This window comes from Medicago sativa, chromosome 8, assembly GCF_051527215.1.
Source record: "Medicago sativa cultivar Bolivia chromosome 8, Bolivia_mono, whole genome shotgun sequence".
In the NCBI taxonomy this organism is placed as follows: domain Eukaryota; kingdom Viridiplantae; phylum Streptophyta; class Magnoliopsida; order Fabales; family Fabaceae; genus Medicago; species Medicago sativa.
The window spans coordinates 93517113-93541807 of record NC_140756.1 but is presented as its reverse complement, the minus strand read 5'-3'; the positions used below and the strand labels follow the sequence as shown (position 1 = coordinate 93541807).

Below are 24695 nucleotides of genomic sequence, written 5' to 3'. Positions count from 1 at the left end.
ACCCGTTTAAGGGATCAAATCCACCGTAGTTCTCTTCCAAAAATGTTTTTGTTTTTGTTGGTTAATTTTAAGTTTGAAAATTGGAATTTGAAGAATAAGAGAGAGGCCTCAAGGGCATGAGATTATGAAATTGTGAGGTTGAATTAGTCATTTGCAAAATGTGGTCTAAGTATGGTTATTTTTCATTGAAATTTGATTAAGAAAATGAAAAAGGAAAATTCAATGGGATTTTGATCCCAAGGTTTATTTAGAAAATAGTTTGAGTGATTTTGTTCATATTTTTTGGAAAATTGATTTTTCTAAGTATAAAGCCTAAACATTCATCTAAACATGCAATCCTAAACATACATCTAAACATGCATATCCTAACTATATACCTAAAGTGGTGTGTGTGCATGTGTCGGTGCTTGTGTCGGTGTACATCATTAGAGTCCATTGTCCTTTACATCATTGGCCTAGATACATTCTATGGTCTTGCAAGAAATTAAAATTGCATAAAGGAAAATATTACAAAACTCCTAAGTGTTACATTCTAATCCTTGGTACAAATTAAATTGCAAGGAAAATAGAAATGAATATGGGATGAAATGGAAATGCTTATGAAATGATGAAACATGAAATGAAAGAGTTAGTAGCACCACATATAATGAAGTAATAATAAGGCAAGAAGATACTAAACAAAGACAAAAACACAAAGATAAAGTGTTAAAGCATATTAGAAATTAATCACAATGCTTCAAGATGCATATGAACCATAACCTCCCCATTATGACAATTTTAAAATGAGTTTTAATGCAACAAAAGTGTGGGAATTGGAAGTTCATACTCAAATTGCAAGATTATGATTCATCTCTAGATGCCTTTAACACTTTATTTTTCTCAAACAAGCACTAATTTGCCTTGTAAAACAAGTAACTAATCACACATATTTACACTCAGCAAGAAACTCATCCACACAGTGACAAATCCATCACCAATTCACTCATCACAAATCTCAAGCATGTATCAAGGATTGGAATCAAAATTAATGCACACTTTCACAATTTTTGTCATAAAACTCAAGAAATAAAGCAACACAACACATTATATTTTTTTTTATCCATTTTTAGTACAAAAATATCATACGAATGTTGTAAAAATAAAAAGAAACACTCACAAATTTTTATAGAATTTTCTAAAAAAACTTTAGGCATGGTGAGGGTGTAAAAAGCAAGAAAATAGCACAGACATGCAGGCATGGGGGGGGCGCATAGCAAGAAAATTCAGGAAAACGAAATCCAGCAGAGGACAAACGTCCAGGCCCAAACCCTAATAGATTTGGATCATAGGGAGCAACCATGGCCGTTGGATTGCTCCAACTGGATCAAACCTGAGATCCAACGCCTAAGATGTAAAACCAAACGAACCAGGACTGAACCAGACCGGTTCAGTAGTTTATAAAAGGGCTTGTGACCGGTTCATTTCATTTTACATCTTCGTCTCTCTCTCTAAGCTAAACCTTAGAGAGAGAAGCTCTCTTCTCTCACCTTATGATCTTCATCTTCTCCGATGGACACAACGGCGGAGGCGTGGTGGTCCGCCGGCGGCGCCACCACACTTGAACGTTTTCTGCAAATTTTTTCACCGTTGTGTTCACCTGACTTCCTCTTTAAGATTCTGGGACTGGTTTTTTAAATCGAAGCCTTGGTTTGAGTAGATCTATGCTCGAAACCTTCGGCTTCTAGGTTTTCAAACTTTTTCCAAAAAAGCTTCTTGAAACGAGACCTAAACTACTCTATTTTCTACATTAAATCAGGATTTGAACTCGTTTGTGAAAATAAACAGTGGATCTCCATGGATTCAAACTCTAGGGTTTCGGTTTTCAAGCCTTTTGATCTATTTTCGAACCTTTCGAACAAACAAGTTTTAGAACTTGTTAATCCACTTTGTTTCACCGTTTATTTTGGAACGTGAACCTTCAATGATGAATTTAACACAGAGGTGAGAAGGATTCGTATATTTACCTGGTTTTGAATGGGAATTCGAGTGAGAAGATAAAGAAAATTTTCTCAGATTCTCTCTAAGCTTCTGGTGAGTAACTTGTTGTTGTTCGTCTTCTTCCTCTCTGATTTGTTTCGAATTCGATCCCTCTTCTTCTTCCTTTCACTCAAAACCCTTCGTGATCGCAGGAACTTCGTCTTCGTACGAATTCTTGCTTGAATTGCGAAGGTGAAGGTTCAATGATGATGATTTTCCAGGAAAATCACTGAGAACCTTCTGTAAATTCGAACCGCTTCTTGCTGAATTGAACACATTTTGCCTTTTTTGATATTCTGGAACGTTGAATTGGTTTTGTACGCTAGATGATGAATTTTTGATAGAGAATTGGTATGAATTTGAGGATTCTTGTGGCGGTGATTGATTCTGTTGTGGTGGTTTTAGTTTGTTACGGTGGTTCTGTGGTGGTGGTTTGAGTTTGTTACGGTGGAGAGAGTTGGAAGAGAGAGAGAAATGTGATTGTGTTGTTGATGATGTGTAATCTGGTGAATGGATCTGTGATGAGTTGGCCTTTGAGTCAGCTTTTATAGCTGATGTGTAACTGCCTGGACCAATATGAACATGACATGTGGCACTGGACTTAACAAACTGGACAAATGAAAGAACGACACGTGGCACTGGCCTTAACAAACTTTGGACCAAACTGCAAATAACTAAAAATAAAGGACTGAAATGCAAAAAATGACAAAAAAAGACTTTAAAAGTAATTAATAATAAAATGGGTAAAAAACGTAATTTGGAAATAAACGTAAAGTGAAACGATTAAAAGCGACAAAACGGACTAAAACGAACCAACGGCCTAAATGAGGTACTTTAAAGTAACCTCTCTCTGCCGAAACTTCGTGTGAAATGACCAAAATGCCCCTAGGGCTAAAACGACTAAAAATGACTCAGATGCAATCTTAAAATGGATTTTTAACAGGGAATCGAAACAAAAGTTTATTTAAACCAACTTGAAAGACTCAGAGGCAATTTTTAAGATTTGAACAGAGCTTTGACACTTGAAAAGACTAAAATGCCCCTAGGGGCAAAACTGACTCAAAATGACTTCAAATGCAATTTTTAAAATGGATTTTGACATAGAATGAAACAGAGTCTTATTCAAACTACTTGAAAGGACTCAAACAAAATTTTGAAAGACTGAGAGAAATTCTAACACAGGAAATGACTAAAATGCCCCCTAGGGGCTAAACTGGCTAAAAAATGACTTAACTGATATTTTTTGAAATGAATTTTGACATGAGATTGAAACAAGGACTTATACAAACCAATTTAAAAGACTCAACAATTTTCAAAGATTAAAATGAATTGAATGCAGGAAATGACTAAAATACCCTTCTATGTGAATTTTGCAAATAATATTGAAATAAAATGCAGAGAAGCATGTAATTGATCAGAGACAGTTCAAATGGCTGGTAACACGAGAAAAGAAGAATTGAACAAGTATTTTTAGGTCCAAAATTAAGGTATAACAATGATGTTTTGGAATCATCAAAACAGATTGCAGATTTACCTATAAAAAATATAAGGAAATAATTAATCATGGAATATGATAAAGTAATCTAACATAACAATAAACACAGTGGCATCAAGTAAGACGTCTTCGATTACAAAGATATCTTCATGTCAAACAACACTTGATTCTAAAACTCTTGCTTCATCATATGGTAGTGGTTTTAAATTTTTTTAACATAGAACATCAAACTCTAGGAAAATTCAATAAGCAAGTGAGTTGTATTGCTCTCATAGCCTCTTTCTATAGAATTTCAAGCTCACTTTGAAACACTGAACTCAAATTATTTGCCATGATTAGAACAAAAACCTTAACAACCACCATAAGTAACAAAAAAGAAGAAGGGAAATACAGAGTTAAACATATGAACAAACACACCCAAAAAATACATTATCTCATGCTAGAAATTATGATGTTAGAAATTATACATCATCTCGGCTATTAAATCAATCTGCATAATTATTAGTAATCTGAAATATTAATTACTTGTCTCTATTCAAAGCTTAAGATGCCCATATTACTTGTTATCATTTTTAGCATATGAAACTATATATAGTTGTTGGTTGGACATGAAATCCCTAGACACGTAAATGTATATATGAGTCTGTAATACAACAAAACTTAAAAATGAATTCCACATTAGTTTCAAGAAACTAAAGGATAGACAAATAAAAAACTTACTTGATAATAGATAAGGAAAGACCCCAAATAAGGAGTGGAAGAACACAACCATTCAAGCATCAACAGAGGACTCGCCCATTGAAGAACAACCAACAGCAAAACCAACATATTATTAAAATAAAAATAATTGATATTTGAAACGTAAAACTAAAACTAAAACTATTCCCCTTTGATCAGCAACAACAAAAACTGCTACATTATTTAAAGAACATAAACTAAAACTGCTTGTTATAACACAATTTAATCCCAACAACGTAAAACTATTCCCCTTTGATCCAGAACAGAAACTAAAACTGATTGTTATAACACAATTTAAAGAAGGAAAAGGACCAAAAAAAACCATCAACATATGGCTACAGGACTTGCAGCGCAACTGAAAGATCTTGGCCATCTTTAGCTCCTTAATTAAGAATTCTTATTTGGCATCATGCTTTTCCAAAGCTGCAACCAAATGAATGTATGATCATTACAAACCCAGTGATACCAGAAAATTGACACACACACATGCAAAGAAAATATAGGGATTGGAAATTACGATTGTAATTCAGTAGCTTATCAATAAGTTCAACATGGGTCATAAGCATGCGCCTGCAGCAATATCGAACCAGCCCTAGAGAATCCAGTGCATCTCTGCAATCCATCCACCTCATTAGGTTAGTACTACAGTGCTTAAACTAACATTTGCCATGAAATTAACACTAAATTATGACCTAAAACAGGAATTCAAGATTCAATTGAGAGAAAGAGAACATGTTTAAAAAAGATAACGTGGTAGAAGAAATTTGCAAACCGTAATAAATTGAGTGAAAGAAAGATAGAGCTCTAATTCTCACACTCAAATAATTCCAATTTCGCCGAATTCCAATTTCCCCCAAAAATCCTTCGGCGACCGTGCCGTTTCACTAAGAATTCTAGCTTCTTCAAGCTCCTTTCCTATCAAATCGAAAAAATCGATCAAAACAACAGCGGCGATACAAAAACCACTGCTACTACCTGTGAAATTCGTCCTGGAATCATTACCACAAAACACACTACTATTAGAACTGACAGGACTGTTTGACGGCGACTCCGAATCACTGTCTTGATGAATCAACACATCAACCTCTCCACCTCTACGCCTCATCTCCACTTTCTCCAATTCACGTTTGCTCTGTTTCCCCACCGGTGACGACAACACGTGGACATCATCGTCCAATCCATCCTTGCAACCCTTCTTCTTCACCGCACCTAAAAAACCACAAAGATAACAAAATTAAGAAACCAATAGATCAAAAGAAAAATCGATGTTCACATCACACATACCTTGAGATAGCCATTGTTCACGACGCGCATCAATCTTATACTGCTTCAATTTCGCGGACCTACTGGTCTGAAAATAGAATTCGATAACGCGTGAGTTCGAATTAGAACTGTTAACAAAAAAATTATATAATCGGAATCGAAATGAAAATCGTTACCCTCTTCTTTTTGCCAGGGTTCTTGGTGTTAGTGGCGGAAGGAATCGGAACGGCGGCGATTGAATCGGAAACCATGGCTGAACAGTTGGGATTTGATTTTTGGAAGAGATTCGCAAAAACCCTAATTTGTGAAGACGATAGAAAATTCTATAGAGATAGAAAAGTTAGAATTTGAAGAAAGCAAGAAGCTTTGATCATTAGTTAAACGCGTGTTTGTTTTGGGAAAGAGAAAGGATTTTTGGGTTGGAAACAAAATAGGAAGCAACTATTTTGTTTGATTTGCGGCTTTATTTGTTATAGAAGCAGATAGTTTAGTCTGGAAACAAAATAGGAAACAACTTTCAGCGGAAACAACTATTTTGTTGTTTGCGTTTTTTTTTGTTGTGATGTTTATCCGTTCAATTGTTAGTATGTTTATCCGTCCAATTTGTTTCCGTGATTTCCTTTTATTACGTTTTTATGTTTATCCTGTGAGGCTCTTTTTCTTTTTGTTTTCATAATTAACGATTTAGTTAGGGTAAAACAGGAATTTTAGTCATTAGGGTTTAGGAAAAATTAGGGCTTCAAAATTGGCGGGTTAACTTTTATATATAGATAGATTTAGTTAGGGTAAAACAGGAATTTTAGTCATTAAGGTTTAGGAAAAATTAGGGCTTCAAAATTGGCATGGGTTAACTTTTATATATAGATAGATAGATTATTCATTCTTATGTCAAAATATACACTCTGATATCTCACTATTCAAAATATATTATGCACTCCTCTTCCATTTAGAGAAACTTAAAAGTTGTATATTTGAATTATATAAACTTTTCATTAATCAAAAGGTCCTGACAAAAGAAGGTATTGAACTCATACTTCATAAGGGTGTGAGTAAATCTTATATTTTGACATTTTAATCGAAATTCAACTTATTTAAACTTTTAATTAATAAAAAGGTGTCTTCTATCAATAATTTAAAATAACATTTTTTGGTTACCCCTCTGATCTCAGAAGAAAGAGGACTCTGATAATTTAGAGTTCGGAATAAATGATCTCTTTCTTTTACTTGAGCTATGGATGTTTTAATAGTGAACTTCCATTTTTCTTTAAATTCATATATATATATATATATATATATATATATATATATATATATATATATATATATATATATATGGGGTTTGCTAGAACACACCCACTAGTTTTTATGTGGGAGTGTTTTAGCAAGTAAATAACTAAAAAGTGGTTAAATACACCCTAAGGTGTATGTTGCTATAACACACCTTCTAACAATAACAAGTGGGTGTGTTCTAGCAAATCCTATAGGCATTTGCTAGAACACACCCACTAGTTTTTATGTGGGAGTGTTTTAGCAAGTAAATAACTAAAAAGTGGTTAATTACACCCTAAGGTGTAGCTTTGCTAAAACACTCCCACATAAAAATTAGTGGGTGTGTTCTAACAAACCCCTATATATATATATATATATATATATACTCAATTGTTTTAAACATCAAAATACAATTACTTTTTTGTAAAAAAAATCAAAATACAACTACTTTACTGTATGTTATTGCATATGACACCATATGTATTTATCTTTATTTCTCATTTACTTAGCTTCTTTTATCTTTACATTTTAAAATCATACACGATCAAATGACACAACACTTGACATCAAAAATTTTTATAACTAAAAACCAGTTTCCTTCACAGATACCATGTAATATGTATTTTATTTTAGGAAATTTTAAAAATTATGTTGATTGATCGAATAAAATTATTGTATAATATCGTTTTAAAAAGAAGTGTGTAGAAGATATTATATAAAAACAGGATTTTAGCACATAAAATTTCATGATTTGAATCGTCTCCTGTTCATTCTACCTGATCATTGTCATTCCACCCACATTTTTTTCCTCTCTCTTATGTAGTGTTTCTTTTTTTAGGTTAACCAACTATTAGATTAAGAAAATGAGAGATGATTGAATAAAAAAGACATGAGAGGATCCAAATGCAAAATTGCATTCCTCATATAACAGAATACCTTGATCCTATCCTAGAGAAAGAAAATCATATGTTCAAAAAAATAAAATCTTATATTTTTATCAAACATAACCTCAAATTAACCCCAACAAATCACCTTAAACTTCACACTCTCGATTTTGATCACGATTTGGGAGGATCAAATAATTCAACTTGTTTAAACTAATGGAGAAAGAGTTGACTGAGACGAAATAATACAATATTAATTTAAGGGTTAATTATGTTTTTGGTCCCTACAAAATTGCGACCTTGTAAGTTTAGTCCTTACTTAATTTTAATAGCATTTTTAATCCCTACAAAAAAAATCTGCACTCAATATTAGTCCTTACTCAATCCAAATTTGTTTAATTTATGCTTAAACTCTTAAGTTTTTTAACAATTTTTTACAGGCGTGTTAAGAACGTTATTAAAAGGTCCTCCGAAAAAAATATCGCAAAAATTTGATTTCTACGTCCATATTTTTGTTACTTATATCTTAAACTTTTGTCGTTTTAAAAAATTCATATTTAATTTATTTCATGTTAAAAAATTATAGATTTTAGTAAATGAACCTTTCATAGTGTTCTAAACTTGTATAAAAAGAATCGTTAAAAAATTTAAGAGTTTAAGGATAATTAAACAAAATTTATTTTAGCAGGGACTAAAATTATAAGTAAATTTTTTTTGTAGGGATTAAAAATGCTATTAAAATTAAGTAAGGACTAAAGTTACAAGGTCGCAATTTTGTAGGGACCAAAAACATAATTAACCCTTAATTTAACAACCTTGCTAATAGACAATTGCTTTTCTAACATTTGATATGTTTTGTAACACAAGTAAAAGACCAAAAAACCCAACGGCAGTTAACTGCCGCTTGGTTTCTAGTTATAACACAACGGTAATTAACTACCGCTGGAAGGTATTTTAGTAATTTACTTGTGTTATTAGGAACTTCTGAATGTTAAAAAAGCAACTGTCTTGCTAATATCTATCATTAAAAAGAGTGACCCGAGGTCTCGGTCATGATCATCGGGCCCACAAAACACACCCACTACAATAGGAACTGGAACATGAGCTTATGCGAAACAAGAACCAATTCCATTTTCACATCAAATTAAGACATGAAGTTTAATAGAGCCAAAATTTTCAGATGAAACAAACAAGTTTAGATAATGGCAAGTTTAGGCAAAACAAATGTCATAACAGGAAAAACTAGAGTCATAACGGAAAGATCATGACAAAATAATATTAACACAAATGTTGATTCATCTGATAGTTGTTTGGTGATCAAAAGAGACCATATGCTGCCCCAAAAATATGTAAAACCAAAAACTATCAAATGCATAGTCTTGATTAGGACACTAAATGGGTGGCATTTAGGGTGGGTGAGGCAAAGAGTTTTTCACTATGGGAAAGTTAATTTTGATCCTTAGATCAAGTAAAGAACATATTTTTATCATGGACTCTCAACACTATATCTAATCACTCATCTTCTACAACAACTTTCCTTACTTTCCCGTTTCCCCCATTTTAGTATACTTAAAGCTATGGTCTTAGAAATTAATCAGATCTAAATACGAACAAATTAAAAGGCTCAGACCCTTAATTTCAATCACTTTCAACCTTTTTTCTTTCTTTACCGAAGCTTAAAAAAAATTGTTAATGGCATTTAGGTTTCAGAGAAATGGGTTCTTGTGTCTCAAAGCTCATCGATTCTTAAACTTTTGACTCAAAATCATGAGTAAACAAATGAAAAATCCAATTCTTTTCCATTTCTGTGAGGGCTGGAAGTTTGAAACAACAGATCTGCAAATTCTCAAGTTTTTGGGTTGGATTTGAATGTCAAACCCAGAATCATATTTTATTCTAATTTTGAGTTTTCTATTTTAAATTAAAAATATAATTTTCAGAATATTAAAATGTTCTTTAGTTGATGGTTAAAATGATAGATAGATTTGGTTAGAGTTACGTTAACGTTTGTGGTGCCGTAGATGACCAACAGTGCTGTTGAGTTCGGTGGTGGTGGTGAAAAAATGGAGTTGCTAAGAGGTTGAAGATAAAGTGAGAAATATATAATGTGAGCAGACTACAATAAAATCTATGTTCCTCTTTAATCAAATGGTCAGAATTTACTTTCCTATGGTGGGAAATTCTTTCCCTCACCCACCCTAAATGCCACCCACTAAATGTGTTATATGCAGGAAGTCTAAAATTCAAATCTCAGCTACTAACATTTTTTCCTCTCCTAAATATTTAACTATTAATATTTCCCTATAAAAACTTATATCGATCAAAAAAATTGAAGCATCAAAATTTATATCTGCAACCCAATATAAGGCACAAAGAGTGCACAAAATATTCAAACAAGATTCAGCTTAGCAAGCCAAGAATAACACAATGCTGGTAAACAGAGACATAAATCATAAGCTGTACAAGAAAAACTAGAAAAAGATGCCAACAGACAACACACCGGTACCAATGATGCCTACTCCAATGCTTATCATTAACATTTAATCATAAATTCTTGAACTTTTATTATAATATAATATAATGTTCTCTGTTCAGTATACATCTTTTAAAATAAAACAATTAAGAATCAACTGCAATCTCTCTTGTGAATTCCAAATCCTGATGTTTCCAGGTCTCATGTACTCACATCTATCACATATTTTGGAAACAGCAACACCCTAATACTCATTTCTAAAAGAACCCAAGAACCCATTTGCATTTTCAGAATTTTAGTCTCAATATTTACGAAATGCATAAACTTTCTCTTCATTGAATGTTGTTTGACAAACAGAAAAAATGAATCCTTCAGACAGAGAAAGGCCTTCAAAAATGAGAGGGGATAACTCCCATGAAAATATATAGAGAAAACTGACTTTCAAAGAGAAAGGCCTTCATTGAATGCGACTTTCACAGTAATTTGGAAAATATATAATGACATTCCATATCTTTTAACTTGAAATTGACTCATTCTAGGGAAAACTGACTTTTGAGCAACATAGATATCACCATACAATGTTTTGGTACCTGCAGTTATAAATGCACAGAGACACAGTATTCCCATGAAGCTATCATGGAAGAGATTTATTTCTTGTAGCTTCTTTATTATTCCCAAAGTTAACATTGGTTCATCTCAGTACACCAACGATAACCTCGTGATGAAAAGTAGAAAGGAGCAGAACTATCTAAAATAGACATATACTCATAATGTTTGGCCTAAGTGGAAGCAAGATATATTCACTTATCCATGTCTCCTTTAAAAAAAAAAAAAAGGTTTTTGTTTTGTATTAAATACAATCTTTTGGGGAGAAATTGATCCACATGTTACATGTATATCACTCCAAAAAAGAAAAAGAAAAAAAAAAAAAAACTCCTTAGGGACCAATTTATCAGAATATATATAAGAAACGTTTGCAAACAGCAAAATAAACTCGATGTGTTGAAATTTCAGAGAGGCAGAGTACTATAGATTCAAATACCCTAGTGTTCCTAACAAGTCGCATCAAATTTAACAGGCTGGTCACCATGGAACCTATGATTTCACCCTTTCCATGGACCCTAAGGACTTCCCTGTTGATCATAAAAAGCAGGTATCAATCAAGTAACACACAATACAAAGCAATGAACCATCGTTTTCAACTTCTAATCCATCTCAAACAGAAAAACATCGGCAGGTACAGCCACTGCTGATTAGTAATTACAGACTCATTTATATCACAAGTTCATAACCCTCACTCATTCCTAAAAAAAGACAAATTTTCAACAGGCTGTCAATATATTACAAATATGTTGATCAGAGACTCATTCATATCACAAGTTCACAACCCTTCACTCATTCCTACAGAAAGGCAAATCCTTAACAAGTTGTCAATATCATACAAATAGGTCCAACAAAGCTCAGGCTTGAAGAAATAACAGTATGATCAGTACTCGATATTTCAAGGTCATACAAATAGGTCCAACAAAGCTCAGGTTTGAAGAAAAAACAGTATGATCAGTACTCGATATTTCAAGGTCATCATCATCAAGCATTATAAGGTTTTCAGTTAAAACAAAAATATTATCAATAATCATAGTAATAAGATAGCAAGATACGGAATAACAAAAAAATATAGCAATAAATGACATGGATATGTAGATGAACCACACATTAGTCAACCAAACGATCTTGAAGAAATGGTTTGTAAGCTATAAGTCAATTTGTTTTTCACTTGGCCTAGAAATCAACTATCATAATAAAGTATCAAAATTTCATAAAAGTTACAAATAAAAATTCAACAGAATAAATCATGGAAATATAACCCCATAACAACATCAGGGAAATCACACCGAAAGAGATCTTAATTTCTTCATGCGCTTGACAGATGGTACAACACCAATTATTGTCCTTCTACCGGCTTTCTTCAGTTTCGCCTTTTTGTTTTGGAGAGGCATCTCTCTGATTGGACCTGGAGGTACACCCTGTTTGAGTGCACTTCCTCTGGGTGTAACAGAGGGAGGAATTCTCAAGCTCTGAGGAGGTAAAGGACTGTGTGGCTTCCATACCAGGTTATTTTTCATGGAAAATCTTACCTTCTTTGAGCTTTTATCCCCACTCTTTGCTACTGCAGATTCTTCAGCATCTCCACCATTCAAATCAAAATCCTGAGATGTCTTTCCTTTAGAATTCTTAGTTCTCTTTCTCTTCTTAGAAACATCCCCGGCAGCTTTGGGTGTAGCACATAAACTTGTAACACCGTCTTCCAAACCTGCTTCCGCGGCAACCTTCTCAAACTGCTTTTGGAGGTTCGAAATCACACTCTCGGTCAAAACCACCTCATCAATTGAATTTCCACCATTTTCATTGGCATCATTCTTATCCCCGTTCTCAGCAGAATTCATCTCGGAACTCAAAGCAGAAGCATCACTCTTCTTATTCTTCTTCTTACTCTTCTTTTCCTTTTTCACTTTGTCAACAGAACCTTTCTTCTCCTTCTTGCATTTCTTCAGCAACTTACCATTCTGAACAACATCAGCATCAACCTCAACAATGGGAACCAAATCTGGCACTTCCTCATCAACCCGATCAACAGAATCAGGAATCGAAAACTCAAACCCTGAATTAACAGCATCCTTCTCTAGCTGCAAAAACTCACGATGCATTTCAAACAAAATCTTTCTATTCCCCTGTACACAATCAGGAGCAGAACCTAACTCAAACAACTTCGAAGCAAAACCCATCCCCAACGCAATCGTTCCCAAATTCACAACATCACCATCACCACCTTCATCCCCACCACTCTTCTTAATCTCCAACAACTTCTTCCCATTCTTCAACAGCACATCAAACAAACAAATCTTAATCTTCCCTAACAAAACCTTATCAGGCAATTTCCCCATCACAGTAAAAAACGGCTTAAAAAGCACTTCCAAAACACTCACCTTAACTGGAAGAAAAGGTGTTAATTCATCAAGAAAAACCGAAGCAACATGATAATTAACACCTTTTCCTTGCAACAACTTATCACTCGAAGCAAAAGTAGCATCATCCAAACAATTCACAATCACTTTAACAAATTCCAAATCCCACGAATTCTTATTCATAAGCGAAAAACTCTTGGAAACAAATCTCCGAATAAGAAGATAAAATTTATCTAACCTCAAAGCATCGATACCGGACCATTCACGACGCATAGTGAGGAAGAAAGTGGAGAAATACTGAACGGTGAATGAAGGATGAAGCGTCAAGAGAAGCGAAGCGAGACGATCGATGAGGTCAGCTTGAACGAGAGGCTTATCAGAGTGCCAAACACAGTAGAAAAGACCTTTCCAGAGCTTTTTGGCATCTTCTTCAGGAAGTGGTTGAGATCGAGAAGGAAGCCATGATTTTAAGACGAGTTTGAGAGCTTTCTCACGAGAAGATTTCTGAGTGAAAGCGAGTTGTTTAATCAGTGAACGGCCAGCTTCGGATGCGTTTGTCGCCATTGATTCCGATGCGGCGAGGAAGAGGAAGAGGAAACCCTAAACCCTAGAATATAAATAAGAAGATGAATTGATGGGTTTGTTTGGGTTTCGCTTTCGGATTGGAATTTAAATTTCGGGCGGAGTGGGTCCCCCAGATCCCGATATTACAAGATGCTGGACTATTTTTTACATTTATTTTTGGTCTGTATAATGATGCACTATTATTTGTACCAAAAATCTCCGAAAAAATAATTATTTGTACCCAAAAAGATGAATGATATACTACTAGTCTATTTTTTTTTTTTTTGGTACAAATATTAGTCTATTTTTAAATGATACCCTATATTTTTTAAGAGAAATGATATTTTGACAACCACTTTTTGACAACTTTCTCTCTCATACTAAATGATATTGTTATCCTCTCTCTTCCTTTTTCTCTCTCCATTGTTTTTGACCAATAAGAAGTGAGAAAAACAAGATTGTCAACAAAGTTGTCATCAAATGGATGTCAAAATATCATTACTCATTTTTTAAATAAAATGATATGTACATTATTATTAGGTTTATAATCCCTCGAAACTTTGTACCTAAACTACTTTCATAGATATATTTATTTATTTATTCCTCAAAAAAAAAAATTATTTAGGTGATTGTATGAAAAATACATTTATTTGAACAAAAAAAATACATTTGTTTGACAAAAAGTAAGTATTTAATATTGATTTTTTAAATGAAAGATTCATATAATATAATTTAATATATTATACTATTAATAAAATAAGTTAAATGCTAAATATTATATATTTGGTTGGGTTATATTTTGACCAGTTTTTAAATATAATTCAAAATTGTATGCCATCCAAACAAAAAGAATTATTATTGCAAAATTAGTAGTAATAATAAAAAATAACTTTTTTCTGGTTAAAAAATAAATTAGGACTATTTAATAAATTTTGTGACGAAGTAGATAAACAAATTAAAAGAACTTCTACATTGTTTTGGCTTTTGACCTATGATACACACCACTACAATCTATTCTACTTAAATCAAAACTGTAGAGTTTGTATTGAGGGGTGTCCCATTCATCATCATCTTCCCAAAAAAGAAACCTATAAAATCTTTAACTGGATAGAGAAATGATACGTGAACATCTCTTTTTTTTTTTTTTTGAAACGGCAAATTTTATTCACGTCGAGAAGTTGCAAAGAGCAACCAACCTCGCGGATAGAAGACCAATTACAAAAGGCGCCGCATATATACGGTACACCAAAGATGAAAAGAATCCCAAAAGTGGTAACAACAATCGATGAGGCCGACCTATACTTACTAACACTAAGCATATTCATGCCTCATCAATCTACTTACCGAAACACATCAAAACTCAGGCTCCAGCCTGCTAACCACACCAGAACAGAGGACCGGACCATAGCAGGCCCACTTGGCACAACAGAACCCACACTACCGCTCAGCTCATAACAGAAGAAGGAGACAAAACTGTTCGGCTTCAGCTTCAAAACACCAACACATCTACCCCCTTGCTTTCCTTCCAAGACAATCACAAGGATCCCAACACCATTCGTAGTATAGACAAGTCGGGATTTTCGTCCTAGATAAAATCCACCGCCAAGATAACACCTTAACAGTTTCGACTATGTCAACAACACCATAATTAATCCCATTAAAGATCTTGTCATTCCGAGCTTTCCATAACGCCCAAATGGTTGCTAGCCAAATCAAACCACGCCCCTTTCTAACCATATCATTTATACCGACCACCTTCCAACACTCCCAATGGTTGTAAAGATTCAGAGGAATAAGATAAACATCTCCAAGCCACCTCATTAACTCCAACCACACCGCACTCGCCAATTCGCAATGGAGGAAAAGATGTAAGGAAGTTTCCTCATTCCTACCACAAGACACACACACCAAAGACTCTTCCACCGGTAGGACATTCCTTAATGCAAGGTTGGCCTTAGTCGCTACTCGGTTGATGAGGACTCTCCAACCAAAAGCAACCACTTTGGATGGCGCCAGAGTTGACCATAAATCTTGAAACACCCCTTGCTCATTGGGTTGCCGAACCTCTCCCACCAACACCAACTTCACCAACTTATCATAGGCCATTTTAACGGAAAACTTCCCTTTTTCATCTAGATTCCACCACCACTCATCCGGATCTTGAGTCCACAAAAAACCCTCCAAATCCTCTTTGAGACTTAACAAAAGCTCCTCCTCCCACATAAAAAGATTCCTTCTCCAATTGAATCTCCAAACCGTTCCCTCCCCCAACACCTCTCCCACTTCCCCAACCAAAGCTTCCTTATCATTAACGATCGAATAGAGCCTAGGATATTTAAGTCGAAAACACCTATCCCCTCTCCAACGATCATTCCAAAAGCTCGAATTCAAACTGTTTCCCACCTTCCGCATCACTTCCGAATTGAACCAATTAGGACACCCATAGTCCCCAAGTTTGACTACTTCTTTCCACCAAGTAGAAGCGTACCTTGGCCACACTGAGTCCACTCCCCCAAGCAACATCCCCTCACGGATACCATACTTCACCGCTAGCACCGTCTTCCACAACGCTTTTTCACCATCCAACAATCTCCATCTCCACTTGGCCAACAAGCTAATGTTCATAACTCGAAGGTCCTTTACCCCTAAGCCCCCATTGCTTTTATCTTGACAAACCAATTCCCACTTCACCCAACTTATCTTCTTCCCACCTCCAACACCACCCCAAAGAAACTCTCTTTGGAGCCTAACAATCCTTTTCCAAACTTGCACCGGTAACTTCAAGAAAGAGAGGTAGAAAATAGGCAATGAATTAAGTACCGAATTAAGAAGAACTATTCTACCTCCAAAACTCAAATACTGATGGCCCCACGTGTTCAACCTTCGGCCCAAACAATCCACCAAAGGTTCCCACGTCACCATACTTCTCGAGTTCGCTCCAACCGGAAGGCCCAAATACTTGAAAGGTAGGGAACCTCTACTACAATTCAAAAAATCACAAGCCATCTCCATAAAATCATCATTAACGTTAACCCCTATCAACGAGCTCTTGGCAAAATTAATCTTCAACCCCGATACCATCTCGAAGCCACGAAGCACCGCCTTCATTGTCCAAAGATTTTGAACCGTAGGCTTCCCAATACAAAGTGTGTCGTCGGCATATTGTAAGTGGGATATGATAGTTTCATTCTCACCAAAACAAAACCCCTCAAACAAATTACCCTCCACGGCATTCCGCATCAAACCGCTAAAACCTTCCGCCACCAACAAGAAAAGAAACGGTGCTAGAGGATCCCCTTGCTTAAGGCCCCGTTGAATACTAATTTCCTCCGTCGGACTACCATTGACAAGAATCGACATACTCCCTCCAAAAACACATGCTTTTATCCACGCCACCCATTTGTTGCACATCCCCACTCTATGCATCATATACTCCAAAAAACCCCAATCCACCGAATCATACGCCTTTTTCGAAATCTACCTTTAAAATCAACACTTCCTTTTTTTGTTTTTTAGCATAATCCACCACTTCATTCACCACCAACACACCATCCACCAAATGTCTACCCTTTAGGAAAACCGATTGTGATGAGGAAATAATAGGATTCATCACCGCCGCCAATCTCCTTGCTAGAACTTTAGCTAGTAACTTATAAAGACAACCTAGCAAGGAAATTGACCTATAATCCTTCAAATCTATCGGAGATGACACTTTAGGGATAAGGGTTACAAACAACTTATTTTCCATTTTTACAACCAACAACTTATTTATACAACCAACAACTTAAACCAACAACTTATTTTCCATTTTTTAATATTGATTTCGCTTTGTGTGCTCCTCACATTATTATTTAGAGCAATGATATTTTGACATCTATTTGATGACAACTTTGTTGACAACCTTGTTTTTCTCATTTCTTATTGGTCAAAAACAATGGAGAGAGAAAAAGGAAGAGAAATAATAACAACATCATGTGAGTATGAGAGAGAAAGTTGTCCAAAAGTTGTCAAAAAGTGGTTGTCAAAATATCATTTCTCTATTATTTATCGTTGCATTAGTTGTCAAATTTTAGTTGTACTAATAACACAACTCAATTGAAAACCCCAAATTAAAATTATTTAGAGTTCTTTAAACTGACCCTCACTCCTCATTCTCTTGCGTAACCTACTCATCTCAAAAGTAAGATGTCATACTTCAAGTCAAAACGTCCCTTTCAAAAACCTCGGAGAAGCCCTTCTAGGATTTATTCAAAGCCGGTGGATGGATGGATATGTTGTATTCAAAATGGACATTTGAGGAGTCCAACTTTGGTGTTTTAAAAAACTTAGCGATTCTTTTTAAGTGGTTTATTCTTTTATGTGTGAGAGATTGAGTTGTGAGTGGAGAAGGAATGTTCTTGTGGAAGTGGGGGAATGAAGGTGGTTTCTTCACATTTGTATCACAAAATGTACGGACATGTAAATCCATTAAAATCTAAGTATGATAATCCTGTTGAATTGATAAAACTCAACCCAACACCTTTTATTTTTTTCATTCGAAGAACTTAAATACATAAAGTTGTTAATAAAAAATCTATCTCTTAACCAACTGGTGAAACAAATTATGGGAAAATCTTTGAATTTAATAAATAGCCATAGCTTGTAAAAATGTTCTGAATTCAATTCTGAAATTTTAGCGTATTTCCATACCAAAAAAATTAAAATGCTCAAAAAAAGTTTCAGAGAACCATCCAAAACCAAAATTTAATCTCCAAAAATACATGCTACACAAATTATCGTAAACAAATTACCAATACAAGATGATAAATTAGAACTTGATGATGCTAGTGTGTTTATCATTTCAGCAACAGGTAACAATCAGCAGTTCAACTTTCAAGCTTCCTTATTAGTAAAAACAACTTTTGATCGACTGCAAACTTGACGCAGTGGGAAGGATCGCCTCTCAGCATCAGCTGAAGTCCACCAAATGATGCATATACCTCCCTGGAGCAAGATAAAATAGCTCAGTGAGAAAACTGACCAGTCTCAAAACAAAAATAAGTCAAATGGATTCATGCATTTCCAAATAGAAACTACAAAAGTAGAAGAAAAGACCCGATTGATTTTATTTTTCTTGATAAAAACCAAATTGACGTGCAAAGCCATCTAAATGGAGTCTGAAATCCAAACTAGATCGGCAACATAAAACCTACAAATCATTTGCGGAACACCTCAAACCCATTGATATTAATTATAAAATAATATATTACTTTCCTTCCTTAAAAATGATGCATTACTTCCATAAAACAGAACTTGCACTCTGGTTATTCCTGCAGCACCGAGGACCCTTTGAAAAGCATTTTATTGCGTTGCATGCAATACAATTATAATAACAAAGGTTTGATTCATTTAGCAAGAAGCAAACAGGAATATAATCAAACTCATCCAAATAAGTAGACAGCTATAAACTCTTAGTCCAGAGGTTCACTTTGTCATATCCAAATAAGTAGACAGCTACAAACTCCTAGTCCAGAGGGTCACTTTGTCATGTGAAGCTGGGCTTGTCATGTCACTAGTTAAGGTCGACTTAGATTATATGGATCAATCAAAGCATTTTCTGATACCATGTATAATGACAAAACAATATAAGATACTAGGTTCCTTGGTGATATTTCTGATTTAAGTAAAATGAAGTAATACAAACAACAATATAACATGGGAAGCATTTACATACACTTCAGGTGGGGAACGTGAAAGTCCATCAGCTTTAATGTCATATAACCTTCCATACATGATATATTCGAACTTCTCTTGAATTGAAACAGGGCCATCCTGGGGGCAAAACCAATTCAGTGTAAAGGCAATATCCAGTACTTGTGAGAAAATAAAATCATTTAAACATATATCTATTGTACACGAAACAGACATTATCCTAACTGAAAATGCTCAATAACATAATGTTGTGATTACAATCTATCTTTACTTATTACTTGAGACACCAAGAAAGAAATCCTTAAACTAGTTACACCAAATTGCACCCTTTCCGTCAAGTGACCAACAAACACCATTTGTTTTTTCCTCAAGGGAAAGTCATGTTCCTTATGTGTCATCCAACCCATGGTGATATGGAGACTTAATTGGATATTTGATCTCTCAAGTTTTTTTAGGTTTCATTTTGGTTCCTTACATACTAAAAGTTTCATATTTGGTCCAAATGTCACACCCAGTTTTCATCTCTTCCTCAAAAAGTTATCCAGGGAGGATAGAAGAGAAGTATAAACAAGAAACGGGGAGGGGGAACTGGCATGTGGTTGCAAGATATAAAGAGGGGGAGGAGGGCATGAGAAGGCCATCACAACAGGGGGAGGAGATTTGATTCCAGTGGAGGGCTCTTGAGGTAGATAACCCTACAGAATATTGATGCAAGAGACCACACTGGTTTAATTTCATTTCAAGGAGTTTACGGTTCTTTTAGATATGACCATTTAACAGTCGTTTTTTTGGATCTTTCTCAGATGGGTCAACTACAAACTGGAGTCCTGTATTTCAATGCATGGACATTTAATCACATTAAACTCAGTGCCATGTCATTCCAAATTTACCTTGACTGGCCCATGTTGCTAAATACAGGCAACACAGGTTCGGGTAAGAGCTATTCCAATTTTTTAATTTGATGAAGCAAAAATTAAGTAAGAAAAATGATAAACTTCTTAGGCAGAACCAGTAGAAGGAACCTCCATAATCCGCATAATATGTGAAAGATCGAAAGAATGGTTTTATTGGATGGGTCCGCAAACAATCAAGTGGATAATAAAGCATATATTAGGGTTGAATTATGTAGATAGATATCTGCTTTTATATTGGATAAAAATATAATATAGCATGGAACCACAAACGAAATGAGCATTAAATTTACCTTGGTATTTAAAACAAGAGATGGAGATAAAGCCAGCAAGAATTTTTCCTTTCTGTCCATAGGATAAATCTCTGTATTTACATCTAGAAGCATGTGCATGCCATGCTTCTCACTACGTGCAACAATCCGAGAAACTACAATAAGGTGTTCATGAAACTGTTAAATTCATGCCAACTTAAATTTGATAATTTGAGCTTTAAAAGAATGTAGACAGGAGGAAAGCACATATATAAACAGAGAGGATTACAGAGCTATGTCACTAAATGAAGCATGTAGAAACGAGTGTCAAAATACACGGGGATTTAATATCTAAAATGACATCTGAAGAGTAGTATAATTATTGCATATTGCACAACACATTGCAAAAACTGTATGCGATTTAGTTACATATCTCTCTAACAAACCGCCAAATCTGCATCCTAAGCGGTGAATGTTTTCATTATTAAATACTAGATTTCTCCAAGGTTCATAATATTTTGTCGTCTTGTACACTTTACTTACAGAGCAAAAGCAAAACTTTTTTCCTCAATTTTCTTAATTGACTTCTGCTCTATATGATACTCTGATTTACTCACACACATGATGTGATTCCTCAGTAAACATCACATATCCATCTGCAAACCATTGTAATTTCATATAGATAACAAGAAGAAAAAAAATAGTTGTGGCAACCTTCAAGACACAGGGTGCTGCTTCGCCCAGTATAAAATCACATAATCAACTCAATAAAACAACTAAGCATATCTGAAAGACCCATAGCACAAATACAATTTGAACCATTTTTGCTTTAATCTTCAAAATTAAAAAAGAAATGAGAGATCAACATACCCTTATCATACTTTTCACCATTTGGGTTTACATCCACAATCTTAAAAAAGTCATCGAAAAGAAGCTCGCTCATCCTTCTAAGTCAATTGTGTTGAGTCCACTCCAGATCAAAACAACAGTCTCCCACTAAACACAAATAAAATAAATATTAGAACCAAAGTTTAGAAAGCATCATACTATTTATTAAATAGTATGTTGAAAATTAGAAAATTGTGCATATTTTTTTGAACAAGAGAAAATTGTGCATATTAAAATGAAATTACTTCCACATCCAACCTTCTAACATCTAAATCAAAACATTTTCACATATAATGCCTAACGTAACATAACATGAGTAGAACATACACAGAAAACAATAAATATAACATTTCAGAAATTACAATATTCAATATATTTAATCATATCTACTAGCATCTGAATGAGTAAAATTCACTCGGAATTAAACTTATAAAAGTGAAGGTATCCTTTTAATAAACAGTTGTATGCAATGTTTATGAACTGGCACAGACTATATATAACTTCGTCACTGTTAGGTTAACTTATGTTCGCGTATAAAGAAGCAATAAATCAAATGAATCATTCAATCCGCATCATTAACAAGCCAAAAGGAACCATTTTACGTAGAACTCGTTGAATTCAACGAAGAAATGGACAAAGGTACATTGTAACCATTTCATAGTAGTCAATTGCGGATAGCAGCGCGTAGCGGGTGACCCTAAAAATGCTATGGCGGGATAGCGAATAGCACTATGACCGCTATTTGATAACTTTTTAGACAAATTAAGTCAATAATACTATAAAATATAAACAAACATATATCTAATATAAAATTAAGGGTTTGTCTAACATGTGCAACATTGCACATGTTAAAGCAACTAAGAGTAGCAAGTTTTTATTGAAAATCAATAATTATTTATTAAAAAGTTATGTATTTAATACAAAATGTACAAGTTCCAATGCAAAGTTACTATTTAAAACTTCTTAACATGTGCAAATTTGCACATGATAGAAAAATCCTAAAATTAAATATAACATTCAATTCAAATCTCATGATACATTCATAAATCATACAAAACAGAGTTTGAGATTGTTTGTAGAAACAAAGTAAAGTTTTTATTGAAGTATTAAACAGGAGTTACAGAACAGAGCAAATATTCACAAAACAGAAACAGAAGTTACCAACCTGAGGAAGAAGAAGCAAACACGAGCTGAAGAAGAAGGTGGGTGTTGCGACCCCGACGGCGTTTTACGGCGAAGAAGAAGAAGCAAGCACGAGCTGGGGAAGAAGAAGGTGAATGACGGCGTTTGGATTTGGTAGAGGAAGAGAGAAGCTGGCTGTTGTGTTTTGAACGCAGAAGAATGAAAGGAAGAAAAGAGAAGCTGAAATCTGTAGGGTTTGATGAAAATCTCAAAAATGCCCTCGTTTTTTTAAACCAAGGACAATTTCGTATTTTTCCCTTAGATATGATGCTCCATTTTGTCTGATATGATGCATAATTTTAAACTTAAATATATTTAATAATCTATTAAAAAAAATTATAAAAGATTGATATTTTGAAAATATTCCTCAATTTTTATTTATGTTTTTTATAGTAAATAAAAACAACAAAAATAATTTAGATATTCCTATAAAAAAAATTACATCCTAAATATTCCAATTCAATTTTTTTAGGAGAAATATCCCAATTCAATTAATTATTTTTTTACTCAAATATAGAATAATTTTGTATAACAAATTAATTTGGGAATGAATTCGTGTTGTTAGGTCAACAATAAGATTTTGACTAGATCTATAGCTCTTATGAGTTTAGGTATCTAAAAAGAAGACAAATGATGAGTCATTAATTAGTCTATTTTATTGCATTATTTAGTTTAGTTTTATTTAAGATTTGATTTTATTTTATTGCATTTTATTTCCTTTTTGAATATTTTACTTTAAATTGCTTTTTATTATATTTTAGGAACGAATATATGGTGGAAGGTGTCTTGGAGCAAAAGAAAGAGGACTGGAGCAAATACAGTGCGAAAATACGAAGATACGGGACAAAAATATTCCCACATAGTCAGAAGCTTGGCACGGCCCGTGCCAACATGTGGCACGGCCGTGCCACCTCCCAGAAACCTCTTTTGCTGCTTTTCTTCGAGCCCAAGTTACTCTGTTGTAGTTTTACTGCTTTGCCCTTGTAATTGCTTAGATTTTAAGTCAATTGTAAAGCTATAAATAGAGTAACACTCCATCATAAACATTCATCTTTTGTTCTTGGAATAAAAGTTCACTTTTATATTATTGCTCTTTTATATTACTGTTTTCTCTCTTCTTCCCCCATGTCTACAATGAACGTTAGTGAGTAGACTTCTTCGTCTTAGGATTATTGGGGAGTCTAATGACTCAATCCTAAACAAAACAAGCCTAAACCCTAATTTCTATGTAACCCTAATTTCTAATCTAGATTCACCGTCTTAACATGGATTAACAATTATCAAACTGTGGAAGCGAAAGCGGAGGGTTTGATAATCGTTAATCCATCATCCCAAACACCAATTCATAAAGCGAGAGCGGAGTCTTGATGTTGGAACAAGTGAATCTGGACAATAATTGCAAAACAGTGAAATAGTCTTTGCAATTATTGAGACAAAGAGTAGTTTCAATCCTCTATGCATCTTCTAGTAATCATGTCAGCGAAATAGGCTTGGTTGCTAGAAGTAAACTCTCACCGGACTTTCATCGGAAAGGTGAGGGGCTAAGGGAAACCGGTCTTTAGAAATTAGTGTGTAAACCATAAAATTAGATGTTTAACTCTTGTCTAGTGAAGGGTTTGTTGTTATGACAAACCAATAATCCCAAGGCTCTTTTATTATTATTGTTATTTATCTTCAGCAATTAACCCCCTATTTCATAATCTTTCTTCTTTTCTAATCATTCTCTAAAAAGCTAATTGAATTCACAACTCCCTAGCGGAACGATACTCTTCTTACTACTATTATTTCGATAGGCCGTGCACTTGCGGTTTGGTCCTATCAACAAACTAACACTTATTACATGGCAAAGGCTACGGTGGGAGACCTCTTTAGGTCTCCTACCGTAAGATTATTTTTACACTCATCCTTAACACTAGATTATCATACTCTCTTTAACAATAGATTATCCCTAAAAAGAAGATTATCATACTCTCTTTAACACTAGATTATTTTTACACTCATCCTTCTCTCTTCCGCTCCATGTTTCGGCTTACTTCCCACCACCATCACCACCACTAGAACTCATTTTAATAATACTCCAAAGACAATAGAATAATAATTAATGCTA

At 34.3% G+C, this 24695-nt stretch overlaps 3 protein-coding genes and 1 long non-coding RNA gene across 5 annotated transcripts; 1 reads left to right on the top strand and 3 right to left on the bottom strand.

Moving 5' to 3' along the window:
- Positions 1-4471: 4471 nt before the first annotated feature.
- On the bottom strand, positions 4472-6255 carry LOC146903499 (uncharacterized). Of its 2 annotated transcripts, XR_015022565.1 has the most exons (6): positions 5689-6255; positions 5534-5600; positions 5252-5458; positions 5065-5164; positions 4767-4861; positions 4472-4672 (listed from the first exon to the last, which is right to left on the bottom strand). XR_015022565.1 is itself a non-coding variant. In XM_085735165.1 (4 exons), exons 1-4 carry the CDS (start codon positions 5761-5763, stop codon positions 5067-5069), a joined length of 447 nt encoding a protein of 148 aa, XP_085591291.1. In that variant the 5' UTR covers positions 5764-6255; the 3' UTR covers positions 4912-5066. The 2 variants fall into 2 exon arrangements, 1 of the variants encoding a protein (XP_085591291.1); XM_085735165.1 differs by lacking the exons at positions 4472-4672; positions 4767-4861 and having other exon boundaries at positions 4912-5164.
- A 5558-nt stretch (positions 6256-11813) lies between these two features.
- Positions 11814-13743, bottom strand: LOC146903498 (ribosomal RNA processing-like protein). Its single transcript, XM_085735356.1, has one exon. It carries the CDS (start codon positions 13663-13665, stop codon positions 12025-12027), a length of 1641 nt encoding a protein of 546 aa, XP_085591482.1. The 5' UTR covers positions 13666-13743; the 3' UTR covers positions 11814-12024.
- Positions 13744-18381: 4638 nt separating this feature from the next.
- LOC146903496 (DNA-directed RNA polymerases II and V subunit 8A-like) lies at positions 18382-22779 on the bottom strand. Its single transcript, XM_085735355.1, has 5 exons — positions 22572-22779; positions 21389-21514; positions 20561-20694; positions 19379-19476; positions 18382-18648 (listed from the first exon to the last, which is right to left on the bottom strand). The coding sequence occupies exons 2-5, from the start codon at positions 21459-21461 to the stop codon at positions 18531-18533; spliced, it is 423 nt and encodes a 140-aa protein (XP_085591481.1). The 5' UTR covers positions 21462-21514; positions 22572-22779; the 3' UTR covers positions 18382-18530.
- On the top strand, positions 18992-19288 carry LOC146903497 (uncharacterized). The gene is made up of 2 exons (XR_015022651.1): positions 18992-19126; positions 19180-19288. It is a non-coding gene; the product is annotated as an uncharacterized LOC146903497 (long non-coding RNA).
- Positions 22780-24695: the final 1916 nt, after the last annotated feature.